Source organism: Schistocerca serialis, chromosome 1, assembly GCF_023864345.2.
Source record: "Schistocerca serialis cubense isolate TAMUIC-IGC-003099 chromosome 1, iqSchSeri2.2, whole genome shotgun sequence".
Taxonomy (NCBI): Eukaryota; Metazoa; Arthropoda; class Insecta; order Orthoptera; family Acrididae; genus Schistocerca; species Schistocerca serialis.
In genome coordinates, this window is record NC_064638.1 from 1,071,474,170 (window position 1) to 1,071,496,877 (window position 22,708).

The window sequence follows — 22,708 nt, forward strand, 5'->3', positions numbered from 1 at the left end:
AATAATAAGGTTGGGTGCAAGGGGCATTTCATAGAAAGTGTCATGGATGAGAAGATCTCCATGAAGTGATGAAGAAGAAAGTGTCATGGATGAGAAGATCTCCATGAAGTGATGAAGAAGAAAGTGTCATGGATGAGAAGATCTCCATGAAGTGATGAAGAAGAAAGTTCCACAGAGTTGTGGCAAAGGTTAACTGATCAATAACCCAGAAATGATACCTGACACTACAGCACCAAAAACAGAACATGATTTTTTAAAAAAAAAAAAAAAAAAAAAAAAAAAAAAAAAAAAAAAAAAAAAAAAAAAAAAAATTAAAAAAATAGAAAAGTACTGGACCCATAAAAGATTGGTGTTCTCATATCTTTATAGTTTTGTTGTTAAATGAAAAAGGATTGGAATAGGACACGTAAATGCAACTTAAGCCTAATGACAATATTATGAAAGGGATAGACTGCTATTCACCATATAGTGGCTAAAACATACCTTAAGCACAATTTGCGAAGATCTGCACGTGTGATGTACAGTAAAACATCATCTAAACAGTATTCTTCAAACAGAAACTGTAAATAAATTGAAAAAAGATATAAATATGTTGAATAATTTATTTGTTGTTTATAACAAAACAAAAAGAGAGAAAACATACCCTGTCAATAGTGGACTGGTCTAGTTTTAAGTTCTGCAACCATTCAATTAATCGTGAGTCAGCTGAGCTATCGGTCACACTGATCTGTGGAAGCAGACCTGCAGGGGAGCTTGCAGCATCATTTGAGCTCACTGATCTATGTGATCCATAACTGTGAACATAAAACAATTGAAAATTTATGACTGAAATTCACTCTTGTTGAGAGATAATTATTTTTCTATGGTTTATTGTTATATGTTGTGCAAGTTGTTTATCTACATGTTCCATGAATTTTCAAGAATGCTGTAGTAATTCCTCTTTGGTCAGTCAGTTGTTTCTCATATAGGCATGGCATATGTGAATATGTTATTTTAAAGTGTACTTTTTTTATACATCAACAAATAGTTACACATCATTAAAAACAGAATCTGTCAAGAACACTTCAACATTCTAATGTTTACCACCATTGACCTTAACAACTTACATAACCTACTCCTGGAAACCTGCAATGTAAGTTGTGAAACCACCTTTTTTTGTACTGGACAGGACTTGAAATTAAAATCATTTTGTGAAAACTACAGGAGTCTATTTTCGAAACTTCATTTACTAGATATTATTAAAGTCACAAAATTGACATTACTGAACTGTAGTAGAAATTTATTACTTGGGATCAAATGACAACACCAGTTGCATTTATATTTTTAATTTTGGTTACCATGAAAGGCTTTGGCCACCAAGGCTGCTTTTCAGAAGTTTCTGTACAAAAGTGAAAAACAAAGTGCAGTGGAATAAGTAACATGCAAAAGAAAGTGTCAACAAAGCTCAGTAAATAAATAATATTGCATAAGAATTTATCCACCAACACCATCAAAACAGCATAGGTTCAAAAATGGCTCTGAGCACTATGGGACTTAACATCTATGGTCATCAGTCCCCTAGAACTTAGAACTACTTAAACCTAACCAACCTAAGGACATCACACAACACCCAGCCATCACGAGGCAGAGAAAATCCCTGACCCCGCCGGGAAAACAGCATAAGAAAAAGTAGTTTGTGGACAAGTTGTTATCCAACATTATTTATTGTACTATGCTTGTTTCACAACGTCTATTGTTAATTGCTTTCTCATTTAACTTATTTGGGTCAATTATAGTGTACGAGTCCAATTCTTGGCTTTGAGCCACTTTTCATATGCGAAGGAAATATGCAAGCCTGTATTAAATGCTATCTGTGGTGTTTTTAGTAAGTGGCCTAAACTATTCTGTTTATTCTAAATATGTTAGTTTCCGAGGGTGTGGTTAGGCAGGAAACCAAATGCACAGCTTAAATTACTGCAAGTAAAATGAGTAGCAATTATATTTATAATCTTGATGCTCACAATTATCTGGTTGTTTTTCCCAAACATGGCACGATTTCTCTCAGGATTTATTTTTTTGGTATTGCTTTGTCTACTTGAGCTGTAGAGCTCAAATTGTTATCAATTTCACAATTTTTTGTGAATTTTAGCTGCATCTTGTACCTGCTGTGTTTCCTATATTTTACTATTACTGTGATACTGAGATTCTAACATTACATGTTAGTAGGGTGACCAGACGTCCGGATTAATCCGGACATGTCCTCCTTTTTAGCTCTTTGTCTGAGGTCCAGGCGAATTGTTACAGTGTCCAGCTTTTTTGCAAAGTTGAGCATAATACAGTTAAATTTACAATTACTTAAATACTTTAACTATTGTCACAGTCTTCGCGATAAACACGCATGAAGGCGGTGTTAGTAGGTGGCACAAGGATCATCGATGTTATCGTTGATCAACCTATAAGTGAATGCAAATATCGATTATTTAAAATTTTCGTTTCATATCTTCGCTTTGTATTGGCTTGGCTTCCTGTAGTGCACGTGTGATTTGTGAGTACAATTTTTAACCGAGTGAGTTACATAAAATATTTGGCTAAGCCTAAACGAAAGTGTACATTTTCTGATGTCCTTTCCCGCAAATATCCGGCTTTCAAGAAAGGGAGAAATTAATTTGAAGTGGAATGTAAGATATGTGGAGCTGGAATGTACGTCTCAGTGGCCAATAAAGGTAAGAAATAACTCAACAGATTAACTGTCATGGTTTTAGTTAATTGTTTCATAGTCACTCAGTTTATTTGTATTCGGAAGGTTAAAGTGCGGTTTACAAGTCGTCAGCTGCTGCTTGAATTGCAGATGTTGGTAGCGATGCGTTGAATGAAGGGAGGTGAATGGTCTTAAGTTTTTCACTTTTAAACAATTCCGTGTTGTTGACATAACAAAACAATTGACACCACACTGTCACCACAATTACTGTTTTTAATTTTTTTGTATTGCTCAGTTAATCAACACCAGACCATCAGTAACAATTAACTACTAGTTTTACCGGTAATTCCCAGCAGTCACGTGACTTGTCCAAAGCTGACAGTTGACCCGTCTGATGTGTCCTCTTTTTTCTTTCTTTGTCCTCCTTTTTGAAGCTGTTTGTCCTCCTTCTTAAACAATTGCATCTGGTCACTCTACACGTTAGCTTCTCGTTATCGACAACCCTATTTTTCTATAGTTGTACCATTAGTTTCTGCATCTATTATTAAGAATTTCCATGATTCTATAATTCATTATTACACATTTCAGCATCATGAAAACATTTACAAGTTTTGGTCACCCTTTTGGGTTGTTGTGTGTGTTGCATCTTTGGCTCTGGTATGATGTAACTGGTCAAAGTTGACAGGTGGAATCATGTGCTAGAATCGCTAGAATTTATTTGCTTATTCCATTGTACTTTGTTTTTCAGTTTTGTTCAGATAACCACTGGAAATTGACCACTGGACAAATCCCACTGTGGTAATCACAAATAAAATTGTAAGTGCAACTGGTGCTGTCATTTGATCCGAAGTAATACTACGGTTGCGGAACTTGCAGCTATATGATCCATAAGCTGGACAAAAAATGAAAAAGTATATTGAACAACTGTATGCAAGCATATTCTGCTTAGAAAGGCTTTTCACAGGGCTTGCAAGTGTTGCAACACCTTGAACCAAGTAGTTCAGGGTTCCTTCTATAGCTTAAGTGCACTTACAGTATTGGAGGATTTTCGTTGCCCACTGCTGTTGGCAATTTGTTATCATTGGTCATAGTATTGGTGATAGTACACAGTAACCAATGAGACTCACTCAATCTCATCACTTTGGGTATCACAAATATTCAGTTATTCTGTGTATGACACTTTGTTAAGTGAACAAAGATTACTTTAATTTGTATGACACACAGACCATTTCTTGCTGCTCGGTTTTATCTTTGATCAGCTGGCCACTAGGTGCTGTCATATGTAGCTTAGTACATTATTATACTTGCAAGTGATAGTTATGTCAAATACACCAATGAGCCAAAACATTATGACTTCCTGTTTAATACCATGTTGTTCTACTTTTCAAACACAGTAAACAGATATTCTGCTTGGCACAGATCCTATAAGTCCTTAACAGGATTCCAGAGTATGTGGCACCAAATGTCTATGCACAGGTCAATCAATTCCACAAATTACGGAATGGTAGTTTACGGGCATGCAGCTGCACCTGATATGTGTTCCAGTGGATACAGATCAGGCACATTTGCTGGCCAAGACAATAATGTGAGTTCACTATAATGCACCTCAAACGAATGTAGCACAACACAGACAGTTATCCTTCTGGAAGATGTTAAGATGTTATTGTAGTTCACTGCTGTCACTATGCCTTAGATTACAACAACAGATCACATGGAAGCCCAGCTCAATGTACCCCACAGCAGAGTTCTGCCCTCACCGGCCTGCATCTGTTTTGCAGTGCATGTTTCATGCACCCGCTCACCTGGATGATGGCATGTAAGGACCCAACCATCAACCTGGCGCAACAAGAAATGTGATTCATTTGATGGGCGACATGTTTCTTTTGATCCATGATGAAAACTCAGTGATGCTGTGACCACTCATAACTGACAATGTCATTGGGTCAACACAGGAACACATTCGGTAGGTGTGACGTGGTGCTACATGTTCAACAACATCCTTTGAATGGCATGCTGTGAAACACTTGTACCTATACCAGGATTGTACCCTTTCATCGGATCTGACACAGATCGCAGCCTTCATGGATCACACAGTGGGCATCCTCTGGCCTCTATGTTTTGTGATGAGCCATGGTTGTCCAATGCCATATGGCCTACTCATTATTTCACTAGCTTTCAACCAATTTCCATAGGTGCTCGTGACAGTAGTACGCCAACATGTGACCAGCTTTGCTATTTCAAAGATTCTTGTTTCCAGCCGCAGCGCCACAACAATATTTACTTTGTCAAAACCCCTCATATTAGTTATATGGATATGGTGTCTGTTCTTTCGGACATGTCCGAAAGAACAGACACCATTAATGACCTGTAGCTGTCTAGAATGAAATTAGAATTATATTAATACCTTCAGTTGCTGACAGGCATTGATATATGTCAACAGGGACAGATGAAAATGTGTGGCCGATTGGGACTCGAACCTGGGATCTCCTGCTTACATGGCACACACTCTATCCATCTGAGCCACCAAGGACACAGAGGATAGCGCGACTGCAGGGACTATCTCACACACGCCTCCCGCAAGAGCCACATTCTCACCTTGTGTGTCCACACACTACATTCATAGTGTCCAACCCCAACACACTCATTACTCGTGGAAGACATTCTTACCAAGTCCCTTAAGAGTTCGGGGAAAGTTTGTGCATCCGCATAGAAGAAGGAAGTCCTGGCTGGTGTTGCCAGAATGATATGCTTATATGGATACGGTGTCTGTCATTTCGGACATGTCCGAAAGAACAGACACCATTAATGACCTGCCATGTAAGCAGGAGATCCTGGGTTCGAGTCCCAATCGGGACACACATTTTCACCTGTCCCCATTGATATATACGAGGGCGGTTCAGAAAGTAACCTCCGATCGGTCACAGTGCGGGTTGTGGGGGGAGTAGCGACGCCATCTGTGCGTTCACGCACTCAACAGATCAGTCGGCATCAAGCCGTGGTCGAGTGAACGTCGTACCTGTGCTAGTTTAGTTTTTGTGGCAGTTTGAATGTGTGCTGCAATAGAAAACCCCGCCAAATGTGAAGTGCGTGCTGTCATAAGGTTTTTTACAGCCGAAGGATATTCTGCAGCAGCTATTCATCGTGAGCTTTGTGCCATGTACGGACCAAGAGTTATGAGTGAAGGAGTTGTCCGTGAATGGGTACGTTTATTTAAAAGTGGACGAGAAAACGTTCATGATGAAGAGAGGAGTGGTAGACCATCATTGGTGACTGACGAACTCGTTCAGACAGTTGATGCAAAAGTTCGTGAAAATCGACGTTTCTCAATGTCGGAGTTGTCTACTGGTTTTCCACAGATTTCTAAGACTCTCTTGTACGAGATAGTGACAGCAAGATTGGGTTACTGTAAGTTCTGTGCACGATGGGTGCCCAAAATTCTTACCGACCACCACAAAACTCAAAGAATGGCCTCTGCATTAGACTTTCTGTCACGTTATGAGGACGAAGGAGAACCATTGTTAAACAGAATTGTGACCGGTGACGAAACCTGGATTAAGTATGTGAACCCTGAGACGAAAGAACAATCAAAGATGTGGGCACATTCAGATTCGCCTACCAAACCAAGAAAAGCCTCGCAAGATTTTTCTGCCAGAAAACTGATGGCAACGGTGTTTTGGGATGCCAAAGGGGTGTTGTTGGTTGAATTCATGGAACGTGGTACGACCATTAATCAAGACGTGTACTGTGAAACAATAAAAAAGTTACGACGGGCTATACAGAACAAACGCCGTGGTATGCTGACTTCCGGTATCGTTTTTTTTTGCACGATAACACCCGTCCTCACTCTGCTCGCAGAACAACGGCCCTTCTTGAGTCCTTCAAGTGGGACGTTATCAACCATCCACCTTACAGCCCAGACCTGGCGCCAAGTGATTATCACCTCTTCATGCATTTGAAGAAATGGCTCGGGTCACAGCGGTTTGATGACGATGAAGAGCTCAAAGATGCGGTCACAGGCTGGCTCCAGGCACAAGCGGGTGATTTTTATGCAGAAGGAATTTCAAAGCTTGTGAAGAGATACGATAAGTGCCTCAATCGCTATGGAGACTATGTAGAAAAATAGTGCAAAGATGTAGTTGTAAGATGTATATATTAAAATATTTTTATTTAACTTGGTGTATTTTTTTAAATCAACCGGAGGTTACTTTCTGAACGGCCCTCGTATCAACACCCATCCACAGCTGAAGGTATTAATATAATTCTAATTCCTTATATTAGTTGTGGATTTCTGCATCTGTGACCTATATCTTCGCTATAATGACAGCTTATCTGTCTCTTTTCCACTTATATTCTTTCCTTACTGCATCATGTGCCCACAACACCACCAGCAGGCATTCAATCTCATGGTGGGCAGTGGTCATAATATCTTGATTCATCAGTGCATATCCGAAACACACTTGGTAGCATGTTTATTTTGAAGTCAGGTACTGTAGTAAGATTTATATTATGTGATGTTATCCACTATCATATGTTAATTTTACATGTGTACTCTGGTCCATACTAGGCCACCCCACACGTATTTTAGCAATGTTTGACTAATGTAAGTTTCACTGTAACCCAAATATTCTGTTTGACAGGTCATACCACATAAACTTTATTGAATTTTATTTTAATTTTTATCTTGTCAATTAAATAGCTAATGATTGTTTGTACTTCAATAATATTACATGTGGTATGTATTTCATACAATTTAAAATGGCTACACAGCCAAAACATGGCCTCAGTGAAAAATAAAAAATAAATGGATATTCCAATCCAAGCTATGGCAGTTAGAAATAAGTGTTTTTCAACAAGGCAGCCTTGTTTCTATATCATCTCCTTAAAGCAGAAGTAGTTGTGATAAGGCTGCAGCTTTTCAGGTGAATACAGAATGAGATGCGAGTTTCAGAGTCAGTAGGATATTGGTCGAGGTAGTGTTCAACAACAGCAAGGCCATGGGCAAGGGGGAAGAGGAAAATTGTGTCAACAGTGGCAAGCAGGAATCCACGTGGTGATAGGACAGTGTGAGGACTTCAATGGTTGCTTCACAAACTGTGTCCTCTACATCATCTGCCCCAATATCAGTTTCTCTGGATTATGTACATGGAAACTGTCCTTACAACACAATACTTTTGGTCTCTATCTCCACTAGCCTCTGTCCACATTCAATTTTGCACTCGTCCCTAAGCCCTCGACTTTATTCAGTCTATCCTCACAACCTCTTCTTTGCAGTCTCCTCCTTCCTCTATTGTATCTCTCCTACTCAAACCACTCCTCCAATTCATTATGTGGCTCACACAACTCTCCCTGCTATACCAGAGGGAGCTCACTGGTACAATGCCCTACACAATCCACATATAATTTCTACCTCCCAGCCATCAACCATCATTCCCTCTAATGCTCACCCTCTCCTCACCTTCTTTATATTGCTGCCCACTCCAGCTGACACAAGCCCTCACCCCAGATGAGCTGCAGCAGTCGTACAATGTAGTTGGCACATGAGGAGAGAGTGAGAGAGGTGGGGATATGATAACCACATAACCCTGTGTGTGTGTTTTCTCCAAAACTTGGCTGAAGGAGGACACTGTCCAAAAGCCTAGTAATGCTTTTGATCTGGTTTATAAGCCTGTTGACAGCCTCAACTTCATAACTGCCTCAAGTATTTTCATTATTTACATTCTACCCAGGACCTGCCATTATCATATTAAATTGTCCATACTGCTACCTACTCTACCCACCTCAACAGCAGTACATGTTAAAGTGCTGCTCCGAAACAGGGGTAATGCGCTGGCCCCGGATTGAATCCACCTGGCTGATTAACAACAACGGTCAGTGTGCCGGCTAGCCTGGATGTGGTTGTTAGGTAGTTTCCCACAACTGAATAGGTAAAATACCAGGATGGTACCTTGAGTCCCAATCAGTTACACAATTTGCAGACATTTAGAAAACTTTTACACTCTTTCGCATCAACAATACTATATGCAGACAGTTGAGGCACACACATTCCATCCCAGTGGGTAATGGGGTCACAGCAAGAAGGGTACCCAGCCACACCTTAAATTAACAATGCCAATTCCATTCATAATCAAGCCAACCCTGCACAGGAGTGGGACGAAGGTGAAATAATAATAATAATAATAATAATAATACAAAGAAGAAGAAAAATGTGGTGTAGGAAGAGTAGGAGTAGGGGGAGGGGGGAGGTGGGAGGTGGGGAGGGGAGAAGGGAGGCTGCTGGGGTCACAATATGAGCAGGCAGAATTATCCCAGTACAGGTACATGGCCAGTTTGAAGAAAGAAGATGCTACCTCTCTAAAACTATTCTTATTAACAGCAGAAACAGGAACAAGTAAGTCAGTACCAAAAGTATTGTCCTCTAACAACAACAAATATGAACCTGCTAATTATTTACATAAGGCTTGTATGAGTACTCATCTTCGGTATCTTACTGATTAAAAGCAAGTATTTCACATATACTGTAAGGATAAGTACAGGAATGAGTGATAACAACAATATGACAGATGGAAAATTTTTAAAAAATGGTAGTGAATTCATACAGAGACAGAACAGCTGGCCAGTATTAACGCCCATGAGGTGAAATTTTTGGGCTACAAATAGACACATTTAAAAAATGGAACTAAAAAATAAAATAAAAGAAAAACTTTTGGAATAATTAATTCCTTCCTCAAGCGGGAGAGAGGAAGGCAGGGGAAGCTTAGAACAGATGGGTAGGGGACGTTAAATATGATTTCTGTTTCTCCCTGTCCTCACAACAAGTAGTCCCTCTCACCCTGGAGTCTTACTGCTATTTCACTCTTTTCTAACCTTCCCCAACATGTCCCTCCCTCCACCCTTAAGAGGGAACTAACAGTTCTAGAAACTAGGAACAGTTTTTTCACTTTTAAATGTGTCTATCAGCAATATTAGATTTTCATCTCCTGAAGGTAACTTATTGCAAACCATTCTGCCTCTGTTTGATTTTATAGTTTTCTCAAGTGACTTTCCTTTCGATACAACGGTGAATAAGCAGTAATTTTGTCACCAATGCACCTTCAACTATTTCATAAAATGCTCAAGAGCCTCTCCCTCTTACCCTGTATCAGCATGTGATTGGCAAGTGCATGATGACACAAGGTTCAGCTGCTGCACAGTCTGAGAGAGTAATGCCAACTGCAAACGATGATCTTCTAAGGCCTGCCGCAACAGTGTCTGGTAGGATTTCTGGCTGTCCACTAATTCTTGCAGTAATCTCAAGTTTTCTGAGCGCAGGACACCAAGCTGCTCTCGGTACTCCAGGCGGAACTTGGCTGAATTGGAGAGGCTGTCGACAGTTTTCTGTGATTTCACCGAGTTGACGGTTGACATGCCAGATGTGGAGCTTCCATCAGGTCCATCAGGTACACTTTGTTCACGATTATCCTGACCTGCCAAGTTGGCACCCAGCTCTGGGGGGGATACAGTAGCAAATAATAGCATTTTACATTTGCAACACTTTAATTAAGCTTCAATTAGTGAGGAAGGGGATTAAAATTAACATTTGGTTATAAGAGTGCAAATAAAAGGTTATAAGAGTGTAAATAAAAATTAAGTATACTTATTATCAAATCTCAGATTCCAGTTAAATTGAAGCATCAAACAGTTTTTTAATCAATTAAGTAACATATTTGACAACTGGTTTATAACTATAAACATAAAAATTGCAGGAAAATACAGAATATAAAGTGAAAAATACTCAACACTTAAATTATTGCGTAAAATGAAGTCCAATATTAAATCAATAAAATTAACATATGCCTGCTTATGAATTGTAGTAAGAAGTGGGCCCATAATTGGAAAAACACACAACGACTTTACTTTGGAAATACACTAAACAGTTCTTCCATCAGTAGAAAATCCTGCACCTTGTGCCTCCTCTGGCACAAGATTAACAGTGATTTCTTCCCCTTGGCAACTATGGACCTTGAAATGGCATATTTTACTCTTTAGTACAAGATGCACTGTAATGAACATATGAGACACGTTAACATTTTGTTCCCTTACTTTTTCTTATTTATATTGTATTACATGTTGTGGCAGACTGTATCGGTACTTTCATTCAAAAAATTGAGGTGAAGATAGAGTACACAGAAAACAGAAAATCCCAAGTCTCTTGTCTTTAGAATACAACTATGTCTGCACATATGGGAAATCAGAAACAGAAAGACGGGAGAATATCTGACAAGTATGAAAATATGCTCATTAGAAAAATTCGGAAGTACAATTTCAGACAGAGAGAGAGAGAAGTGGGAGGAGGGGGGGGGGGGGGGGGGGGGGGATTACAAAAAATAGACTGGAAATCCTGCAAAGCTAATACAAAAATAAATCACATTTAAGCTGCTACAATACAATCAATACCCATACACATCTGTTAATAGTAACAACAACATTCCTTCTTTGGCATACCATATTTACTCGAATTCAAGCCGCAGTCGAATCTAAGCCGCACCTGAAAAATGAGACTTGCAATCGAGGAAAAAAAAATTTCCCGAATCTAAGCCGCACCTGAAATCTGAGACTCGAAATTCAAGGGGAGAGAAAAGTTTTAGGCCGCACCTCTAAATCGAAACAAAGTTGGTCCATTGTAATATGAGACACAATTTAGGTCAAATGAATGACGATACAGTTGTAGTAGTTTGGTTCGAGTCGTAAGCTTAACACTTAAGCTTTACCAGGTAGCCGTTGCTAAGCGTCAGGCGCTCCGTCCGTATTTATACGGGTACCCTTCCTTTTTCACATGCTTCGTCTGGTTTGAATTGATTGATTATTTTTCTTTGATCTGATAAGTGCCGTTCTCTTTGTTATAGGTATTTACGTCACTCAAAGCTGAAAATGCATTACTGTACTGTGTCATGATTTGTTTGTCGCATTCAGATAATGAGTGTTTATGACCTGTCGCCGCTCGCGGCATTGCTTGCTTTTGTGCGCGCTACCGCCGCTTACAATTTTTTTTAAAAAAGAGAGGAATCGTCTCATTAGCGAAACAATTGCAAGAGACTGCTATTTGTTGTTACTTACACTGCTGCTTTCTTTGATAATAATCAACAAGAACCAAATAATAGACTGCGTACGATAGAAGATGTTCTGAACGAGAGTTTAGCGAAAATTTTTCTCCGTTTGAAAGTCTTTGCAGGCACCTCTTTAGTACATTACATTCTGCACAGAAATTAGAGTTATCTTAGATTAAAAAATCTAGTCAATTGCCGTGCTTCAATTCTGACTGTATCACTATTCGGCATAAGAATAATACGAATATAAACATGACATGATATGTATTTTCGTCCGCGTTTGCTGTTGTCTCACTCTAGTTTCGTAGTTTATTAGGCAGACAGGATTTAAATGAGATAGCAGCAAACACGGAAGAATACATGGGAAAATGTTTATATTCGTATTATTATTATGGTGAAGAGAATACTGCATGTGATTCACAATTCATAAAAGTTCCTATTAGCAACCATCTCTTCTCACAGGTAGGAAAAAATTCAGAACGCAGAGTAGGCCATATTGACAAACATCCCAATCAGTCTTGCCAGTCGGATTTTTGTAGTGCATTGAAATGCCGCTACATTCGAAGTTGAACAATACGGAATTTGTTTTTACTTCGTTGGATAATGTATGAAAATGCAGTGGTCGAAACTCAGGGCGGAGAAAAAAGGCTCGTCTTCGACCTTTTTTCTTTAAAATTTATTTACTGACGCAGAGGTTTTGGTGCCAGTGTTTATCTTTGTGCCTGTGAAACGCTACATATATTCGACGACAGAAGTTAGTTGTGGCGGCACCTACCAACATTTTTCAGAACTTCCGCTTTGCACTCATTCTAAGCCGCAGGCGGTTTTTTGGATTACAAAAACTGGAAAAAAAGTGTGGATTAGATTCGAGTAAATACGGTAACTTAGTAACTGTATTTACATTTCACACATATGGCATTTTCTGCATCAATTATGGTTTAGAGAAATATCATCATCTCACCTGGTGACATGACTGTTATAGCTGCTTGAACAGCATTACGTACAAGATTGTCTAATGCAAACATCCAGTGAGGCTTGATACTATGAAGTCTTAACACCACATTCACCTATAAAAACAAGATACAGTAATCATAAGGAAATTTAGTGACATCCATACATTCACAGTTACCTAGACTGAAATTAAATTCTACAAAAGAGACAAGGAAATTTCAGTTTTGTATGTTAGTGTATTTCTAAAATCAAGTGTGATCATAGTAACTCCAATAAAAATACATATAAAATTCCCCTTCAGCCACAAAGGACTATTTTCTATTAACTATGGTGATATTTTAGACTCTGCATGTTTGTCTACTGGTGTTTTGATGTCTACTTCATATAATATGTATTCTTTCATAAGGTTTCATGTATCAAAGAGATAATACAATAGAACTAAACTTGCACCAAGTCAAGTACAATCATGACAGACCTTTACTTCGAATGCAAAAAATTCACAATACTTTCAGTTAGTTAACCAATTATTTGCATGTTCAATGTATTTGTTACAGTTGTAGTTCATCTTCTCAGCAGAAAATTTGGCAACATACTGACCCTTCACAAAAAAAAGAAAAAACACACACTGTGTTCAAAGACTTTTAGGGCTGAATAACTAATTCCTTTCTGTGACACACTAAGGATGAGTGACGTATAGTGTAAATCAATTTTACTTCTAGTATTATGTTTATGACTGTTACTGTTGTTATGAAATTGTGATTGGTTCTTGACAACAAACTTCATAAGAGAGTAAAATACAGTGAGGCTGTTGTCAGAATAGCTAACTGCATAAAGAGCTGTTTACAGAGGTTCTAGAGTGGACACTGCATGTTATCCTTCACCATTTTCCTCAGTGATGAGTTACCTCAGAATATGATGACAGAGACCATTAGTCAATGAAAACAAGAAAATTAAGTCACCTTTTCAACAGTTTCATGTCCATGCCCATTCTGTAAAGAAGGATAGGTGGCAATCTGTGGTAGATATGACGATACAGTACAAGGTGGTGCAGGTACAAAGGTTTCAGAGCACACTATTGAGTGCACATTGTTGAACATGGGGCTCTGCAACAGATGACCCGTACATGTTCCTGTATTGACTCAGCATCATCATCCATTACAACTGCAGTGGTTACTGGATCATTGAGATTGGACCTTGGATCAATGGAAACGTGTTCAGCTGGTCAACTGAATAATGTTGCTTGTTACACCAGAATGATGGTTGTGTGCAGATACGTTGTCACCCAGGTCAACGGATTCGCGAAATGTGCCCCACACCGTGGATGTAGATCTGTGGCGGAACTATTATGCTACTGGGAATATCCATCTGGGCTTCCATGGGACCTGTGGCAGTAATTAAAGGCATCATGACAACTATGGACTACTTGAACACTATTGTGGACAACATGCACCCCTTCATGATGATGGAATCTTCCGGCAGAATAACTGTCTGTGTCTCAAGTCCAGAATCCTGCTATAGTGGTTTGAGGAACATTGTAGTGAACTCATATGGATGTCTTGGCCGCCAAATTCATCTGCTCTGACCCAGAAGGGACACACCTGGGACACTATCGGGCAGTAGCATCACGCACACAAACCACCAGCATATATTTGTTTCATAAATAAAAGAACATCTTTTTCCTGCTGCATTGTACTTTACTTGTTCCAGTCATGTTTTGCCTTTTACTTTAAGTCATCTTCCATGCTATCTTGAATGATTCACTCTTATTTCGATTTGCCATATTTACTGATGTCAAACTGTTCACCTTTTATATTTTATGTGAAGAAGTGATTACTTACAGTTATTAGAGTTTTTGGTTGGAAACTGCATTTCCTCTCACCTGATCACAAGCTGGAGGTCGCACCGTAACTTCACTTACAAAAAATAAGCACATTTTTACGTTATGAACTTGTTTTCTTCACAGTTTCAGTGTTCTTTGTACTAACTGCTGTATAGCACTATCATTCTTCTGTCACAAGCTGTATACATTTTGCGAGAAACTGTGGTTTAAAGGTGTAACTAGTGCGTGTTCACTTTGTCTCTCTTACTATTTTCTTTGTTTATGTATATGTTGCCTCTCTTCAGTATGTTACAACATACTGAAAACTGTTATCGTTGTGTGTGTGTGTGTGTGTGTGTGTGTGTGTGTGTGCGCGCGTGTGTGTGTGTGTTCGTAGTAATGGCAAACTGTAGAAATTTCTGATGTTCAGCTGATTTGAGTTGTTATTCTACTATAGTATGTACTCATGTAAACAGTGAGTTATTTGTTATGTATACTTGATCAGTCAACTAGAAACCCTCTTTGTATTACTAGGTTACATCCACACACAACTTTTTACGACTTGCTCTCACTACCCACCCTCCCCCCCCCCCCCCCCCCAAAAAAACTACCTCCCTCCCTCCCTCCCTCCTTGCGCGCACACGCACGCACGCACACACACACACAGATGCAATGAGAACCGAAATGAACAGATGTTAGTTTTCAGCAAGTACTTTGTTGGGTTGGCAACATGTACATAAATGAATGAAACAAGAAGAGAGATAAAGTGAACACACACACTAGTTACAACTTTAAATCATAGTTTTTGGTAAAATGCCTGCAGCTAGTGGCAGAAGAATAATGTGCTCCACAGCAGTTAGCACAAATAACATGAAAATTATGAACAGCAAATTCATAACAGGAAAATGTTCTTCAATTTCATAAGTGAAGTTAAAGTGTGACCTCCAGCATGAGGCCTGATGAGAGGAAATGCAGATGCCATCCGAAAATTCGAATAACTGTAAGTAATCAAGTATTTACATAAAATGTGAGACACAAACTATTCTCTAAACTACAAATAGTGCGCAACAAAACAAAACCATACCATTCTAGATTATACTGAAGATGTCAAAGTAAAAGATCAAATGCTTCTGGAACAAATAAAGTACATTACTGGAAGAAAAAGGTGTTTTTTATTTACAAAACTAATATTTCTGTGCTTGCTGTGGATGATGCCCACGCAAACAAACTTGTTGTTCACCAGTCCATAATTTATGGGAATTGCATGACCTGTGTGTAGACATGTGGTGACACAAGGACGTTTCAAATCCATGATATGCAGAACTGCTGCTGCATTGCTTTCTAAAGATTAGATTAGATTACACTAATAGTTGTTCCATAGATCATAACTACGACACTTTGTAATGATGTGGAATGTGTCAGTTTCAAAAGGTTCCTTTGCATGTCATAATTTGTTTTTCTTTTTCCCTTTTTTAAAGATTAATTTATATCTGAAACTTTATCTATTGAGTAGGAGTGGTGGCCATTCAAAAATTCTTTTAATCTGTTTGTTTTTAAATTATGGCTGGGTATCTATCAGACTTTTGATGCTATTTGGTAAGTGACCAAAGATTTTTGTGGCAGCATAATTCACCCCTTACTGTCCTTACTGTGCCAAAGTTAGATTTAACTCAAAGTAGAGAAGATCAGTCTTTCTTCTCATGTTGTAGCTATGTATACTGCTATTGCTTTTGAATTGGGGTGGGTAATTAATAACAAATTTCGTAAGTAATATTGTGAAGCTAATGTGAATATCCCTAGTTCTTAAAATAAATGTCTGCGAGATGATGTCGGCTGGGCTCCAACTATTATTCTGATTACAGGCCTCTGTGCAATGCATTCTTTTTTCTTTAATGATGAATTACTACAAAATATGATGCCATATGAAAGCAGTGAATGAATAATTTACTTCTATGTTTATCAGCAAAATTTGCAATAACCCCAACAATCGTTTCAGCATATCATCAATGTTTTTCTTCCAATTCAATCTCTCATCAACGCACACACCCAAAAATTTGAAATATTCTGCCCTAGCTACAGACTTCTGTTCCAACTCTACATTTATTAATGGAGTTGTGTCACTTACTGTACATAACTCTATATACTACATTTTATCAAAATTAAATGAGAGTCAATTTGCAGAGAAACACTTAATAATTTTCTAAAAGACATTATTTACAATTTCCTCAGCAAAGTCTTGTTTGTTGGGTGCAATTACTATAATTTTATCATCAGCAAAGAGAATTAGCTTTGCATGTTCATGAATATAGAGTGGCAAGTCATAAATATACATTAGAACAATAAGGGAACCAAGATTGAACCTTGTGGGACCCGTTCTGGATACTCACCTCGTTTGAGGAATCTACTGATTTTTGCAGATTATGTGAACTGTTTATTTCAATCTTCTGTACTCTACCAGTTAAATATGAACTAACCCATTTGTGCACTGTCCCACTCATACCACAATATTAAGCTTGCCTAGAAAAATTCCATCAAAAGCCTTCGAGAGACCAAAGAAAATCACAATTGGTGATGTTCGAGCTACTCAGAGCATTTAATATTTGTTCAGTGAAAGCATATATAACACTTTCTGTTGAAAAGCCTTTCTGAAAAGCAAATTGGCATTTTGTTGGTACTTTATTTTTACAAGTATGTGAAGTTACTTTGAACACATTACTTTTTCAATAATTTTGGACAAAGCTGTCAGAAGTGAGATTGGGCATTATTTTTTGGCATCAGACCTATCCCCCTTTTTATGGAATGGTTTAACAATAGCATATTTCATTCTGTCAGGAAAAATGCCCCTATTACATATCTGGCTGAGAATTCTACTTGTATGTTGGGAACAATCTTTTATTTTCGTAACTTCAGCAGGACAGGTAGGTAGAATTTCAATTTTATCCAATTGCATACATGTTGCCTCTTCCATATATAGCTCCACAACATCTAAAAATGATTATTAAAAATATTTTCCACTTCTGACTTTTTGTTAATAAACTTTTCATTCAGTCTGATGTTACAGTAAACTGTTTTCTTAGAGAAACTGTTTTCAGAAATACTCACAAATGTACAATGAAATAAGTTATTTTTTACATTATCATCAGGTTCCCGGTGCACCTCATCATGGTCTAACTGCTGCAAACTTTCCTTAAAATTTGCAATCATTAAATTGCTAACTGAATGCACCATTTTGGAGGACCGTTTTGCATTTATGTCTGGAACTATGTCATATACTATCACTGGCTGTTCATCATATTCAGGAAGACCATTCTTAATAGGATAAATATCTATTTGATTACATATATTTTGGTCCATGAAAATATTATCTATTAGTATGCTGCTTTCCTGTGCTAAATGAGTAGGGAACTCAATAACTGATGTCAAACTGAAAGAACTCAGTATTACTTCAAGATCATTCCTTGTATCAGACTCTTTCAGAAAATCTACACTGAAATCCCCACAAATAATAATTTGCTTCCCTCCGTCTGACAGATAGCATAAAAAGGAACCAGAGTTTTCCAGAAATAGTTGAATATTTCCCAATGGGCACCTATACATAATTACAATTATAAAATTACCATTACTTAGTTTAAGCTCACAAACACTTGCTTATATACATTCTCTACACAAAATTTTGTAGTTTCTAAAAGTGGATCAACATGCTATTAAGCAGGTTGTCATAATGTTTTTGCTCATCAGTGTATTTAGAACAGTGTGGTCAGGACTTGTACAATATTGAACTGCATGTAGCGTATTTTATCTAACAACAACTTTCAGTTTGCAGAAAAACAAATATTATTTTCTTTTTCAAATATGACATATTATATACGTTCTTCCAGGTTTCTGCTGCAATTGACTCTTAATTCAGTACACTCACATCACAATGAGCTCATTTCAGCAATTTTTGCTATTTTAAGTGGAATGATGGCTCAGTTTTTCATCTAATACTATATGATAAAAATATATTGCTTACGTCTATGTTGGTAGCTGTTATACAACATATTCTGTACTATACAGGGTGATTCAAAAAGAATACCACAACTTCAAAAATGTGTATTTAAAGAAAGAAACATAATATAACCTTCCTTCTGTTATACATCATTACAAAGAGTATTTAAAAAGGTTTTTTTTTTCACTCAAAAACAAGTTCAGAGATGTTCAATATGGCCCCTTCCAGACACACGAGCAATATCAACCCGATACTCCAACTCGTTCCACACTCTCTGTAGCATATCAGGCGTAACAGTTTGGATAGCTGCTGTTATTTCTCGTTTCAAATCACCAATGGTGGCTGGGAGAGGTGGCCGAAACACCATATCCTTAACATACCCCCATAAGAAAAAATCGCATGGGGTAAGATCAGGGCTTCTTGGAGGCCAGTGATGACGTGCTCTGTCACGGGCTGCCTGGCAGCCGATCCATCGCCTCGGGTAGTTGACGTTCAGGTAGTTACGGACAGATAAGTGCCAATGTGGTGGCGCTCCATCCTGCTGAAATATGAATTGTTGTGCTTCTTGTTCGAGCTGAGGGAACAGCCAATTCTCTAACATCTCCAGATACTGTAGTCCAGTTACAGTAGCACCTTCGAAGAAAAAGGGACCAAAAACTTTATTGGCTGAAATGGCGAACAAATGTACAACTAAATGAAACTTTATAGCTCCCTTAATTCGCCGACAGATAGTGCTTAGCTCTGCCTTTTGTCGTTGCAGAGTTTTAAATTCCTAAAGTTGTGGTATTCTTTTTGAATCACCCTGTATTATTGTCTTACAAGAGTACATGGATTATGTCTATATTAAAGGTTTTTTTAGCTTATCCTTCAATATAGTGTAATACAACAGCACATGGCTTACGTAGATGTTAGTAGCTGTTTGCCTTACGTTTGAGACATTAAGATATGTATTACAATATTGAATCCTAGAGCATCTTTTCATTACCTCTCAGATTTTGTGCTATTGATAATTTTTGTATGTGATTACATTTATGACAGCACTTATATCCGTTTGTGATCATGTTTATAGTAACACTTAATATTTGACAGCCTCCTCTAGTGATAATAAGTTTCTTGGGCTTCCAGCCACATCAAGTAGTTTAAAATACAAGAGCTTTCGGCAGAGTACTCCTCAGCCATTGTCAAGTGGTGACTGTCTTGTGGTTGCTGCTGCCATCCTTATATAGCCGCGCTGCCTTCCGCGACGTCACTGGTACCCGCTCTGGCACCATATACGGTAATGTTTGTATTGCGCGGCTGCTGCGCCCGCTTCAACCTTCCAATGGCTAGGTCCGACGCTTTGCTTAGCTGCAGGCCGCCCTCTTTATTGAGTGTTTTGTCACAAATTTTTATTTCAATCACTTCTTTTATTGTGCTATCCCAAAAACTGTTAGTCCGTGTGATAATAGATATCTCGTCGAATGCAATACGATGACTGTTTTCTAATGCTTCCTTTGCTATTGCTGATTTCTCTAGGTACCGTAGACTAAAACATCTCTCCCCATTCTACACAGCACTGCTCAATGGCACGCACAGTCTGTCCAATATAGAACTGACCACACCCACATGGTATTTTATATACTCCTGGCGTTCTGAGGCCTACATCGTCTTTCACTGGCCTCAAGAATTGTTGAATTTTTGCTAGAGCCCTGAAGATCGAATCAATTTTATGCCTCTTTAGGGGCCAGCTTAGCTTTCCTGACACTGAGCGGTGAAAACGCAAACTTCTTCGAGTCCTCCTCTGAGTCTTTCTGCTTACATATTTTCAGAAAGATACCTTGAGAAATCTGTAGCCATTCTCCTTGAATACTTTCCGTACGTTATACAGTTCCTCCGGCAAGTTTTGTGAATCTGAGACGGTTTCGGCTCGATGCACACAGAATGTTTCTGCAACGGATGATGATAACTGTTAGCGTGCAGAGATCGGTCTGTTTGGGTGGGATTGCGGTAAATGCTGTGGCTGAGACACCCACTTGCTTTGTGGCAGACGAGGAAATCAAGGACGGTACCCAGAGAAATCAGCTGTAGCAGAGCATGTATTAGAAAATGGTCATCGTATCGTATTCTATGAGACACATATTATCACACGGACTAACAGTTTTAGGGATAACATAATAAAAGAAGCAATCGAAATAAAAATTCGTGACAAAACACTCAATAAAGACGGCGGCCTGCAGCTAAGCACAGTGTCGGCTCTGGCCATCGGAGGGTTGCAGCGAGCGCGGCAGCTGCACAACACAAACATTACCATATATGTTGCCAGAGTGGGTACCAGTGATGTCACAGAAGGCAGCACGGCTATATAAGGATGCTAGCAGCAACCAGAAGGCAGTCGCACTTGACAATGGCCTAGGAGTACTCGGCCGAAAGCTCATTGATTTTAAACCACTTGATGTGGCTGGAAGCCCAAGAAACTTTCATTACTACATATTGTTGTGAAACTCTGCAATCCTCTAATGATGCTTATATGTTTCCAATTAATTTTATTTGCAGAAAATCAGCAATTATAAGTATACTACAATGATTGTACAGCTATAATTTTTTTTGCTTCTTTTATGAGGATATTTTTGTTTAGTATTATATTGTTTTTGTGTGTCATGAAACATTCAAAATTTATCCTTTTTTCTTTTATGATGTCAATAAAGCTTTCTGGTTAAGTTCTGTTTATTCATTAACAATTTTGTTGAGTATGTGTCTGTGTGAGTGTAGATTCCAAGTTCTTCCAGAATATTAATTTATGTCCTCGGGCTACCCTATGTGGAATATTCACTGCATTTTCCATTTTTTTCTGCTTTGTGTTTTTGGTTGTGTAGGTGCACGTAAAATGTAGATTGATTGGTCACAGAGTCCCAGGCATGTTCCTTCAACCCCATTCTGAAATTCCTATCTGTTTGTCTCATGTAAAATTTTCTGCCATCATCACACGAGATTTTGCAAATTATGAGACTTGATAAAATTGGGATTTGGGCTTTTCCTGATAACTTTTTTCTTTTCAAATTCTAATTGATATGAAATGCTAGTTTTACTGCCATATTTTAAAATAGGTGGTTCAGTTTTCTTGAAGTATGCCCAATGTTTGGTGCTGTGACATAGTGGAGGTTTATTTGTGATTCATCCCTCTGTTTTTAATGTTATTCCCTACATATATCATGTGCTTCAGTCTGTATGCACCCTTGGGGTGTTGAAAGTATTTTGCTGCCCTGTGTATTGTAATGATTTATTTCCTTTTGTACTTCAAAAGCGTCAAGTGGAAAAATAGTGATTCTATTAACCATTGATGCAAAGAAAGCTATTTATATGAATTAGGATGACAGGAGTGTTTGTTTATGTGATGATGTCTGTTTTGGTGGGTTTCCTATAGGTTTCAGATCTGTGGTAGTTGTTACTGTTACTTATTGTTAAGTCTAGAAAGTTTACTGAGTTGTTTTCTTCTACTTCCATTTTAATTTTATATTAGAGTGCGAGCTATAACTGTTTTTTAATCATTTGTACGTCATTGCCATTACCATTTGCCAGTAATAGTGTGTCATCTACATCTCTATTGTAGGAAGTAAGTAAGTTTGATATGGTTTAATTGACAGTTAATTTCATCATCTTTCTGAATATTAAGTGGATTGACTTTTGTGATATAGCAAATGAACTGGAAATTTGCATATAGTTTGAATCTACTGCCACAAAAGTAAATTTATTTTGTTAAGACACTCCCTCTTTGTCAGAAAGGCTGCATGGGGTGGCAGTTGTTCCTACTGCACACCTTGTGCTAGGCCAGAGAAAAGTCTCTGCTCTACAAGTTTTCCAGCTATGTTCTGTTTGCACATTAAGAATTTTGTTTGGCTATGTGTCTGTATGGATGTACACTTAAAGTTCCAAATATGCATTAATGTCCTTTGGGTAACCTATGTAGAAATTTTATTGTGTTTTCTATTTGGACTGAATAATTTCTCCTTTAGTGTATTAATAAATATACCTGCAATTCTGCCTGCAATGCACTTATCCATTTTTATGCCATCAGACTGTTTCCAAATTTTATTCTCCAGTTCATAATAATTTGTGATATGGCAAATTATAATAGTTCTGTTATTCCATATGCTTCAATAGTAGATACAGTCCCATTGTGTATCAAGTTGTTCTTTATAATTTCGATTGTTTCT

General features: G+C 38.2%; 1 protein-coding gene across 1 annotated transcript in view; it reads right to left on the minus strand.

Moving 5' to 3' along the window:
- LOC126415813 (mitogen-activated protein kinase kinase kinase 15) overlaps positions 1-22,708 on the minus strand; it is a 166,146-nt gene that overhangs the window by 1,168 nt on the left and 142,270 nt on the right. The window contains exons 22-25 of the mRNA XM_050083458.1: positions 12,722-12,827; positions 9,810-10,161; positions 644-794; positions 484-560 (exon numbers count right to left, since the gene is read on the minus strand). Coding sequence (XP_049939415.1) covers positions 484-560; positions 644-794; positions 9,810-10,161; positions 12,722-12,827 — 686 coding nt within the window. The remainder of the gene's footprint in view (positions 1-483; positions 561-643; positions 795-9,809; positions 10,162-12,721; positions 12,828-22,708) is intronic.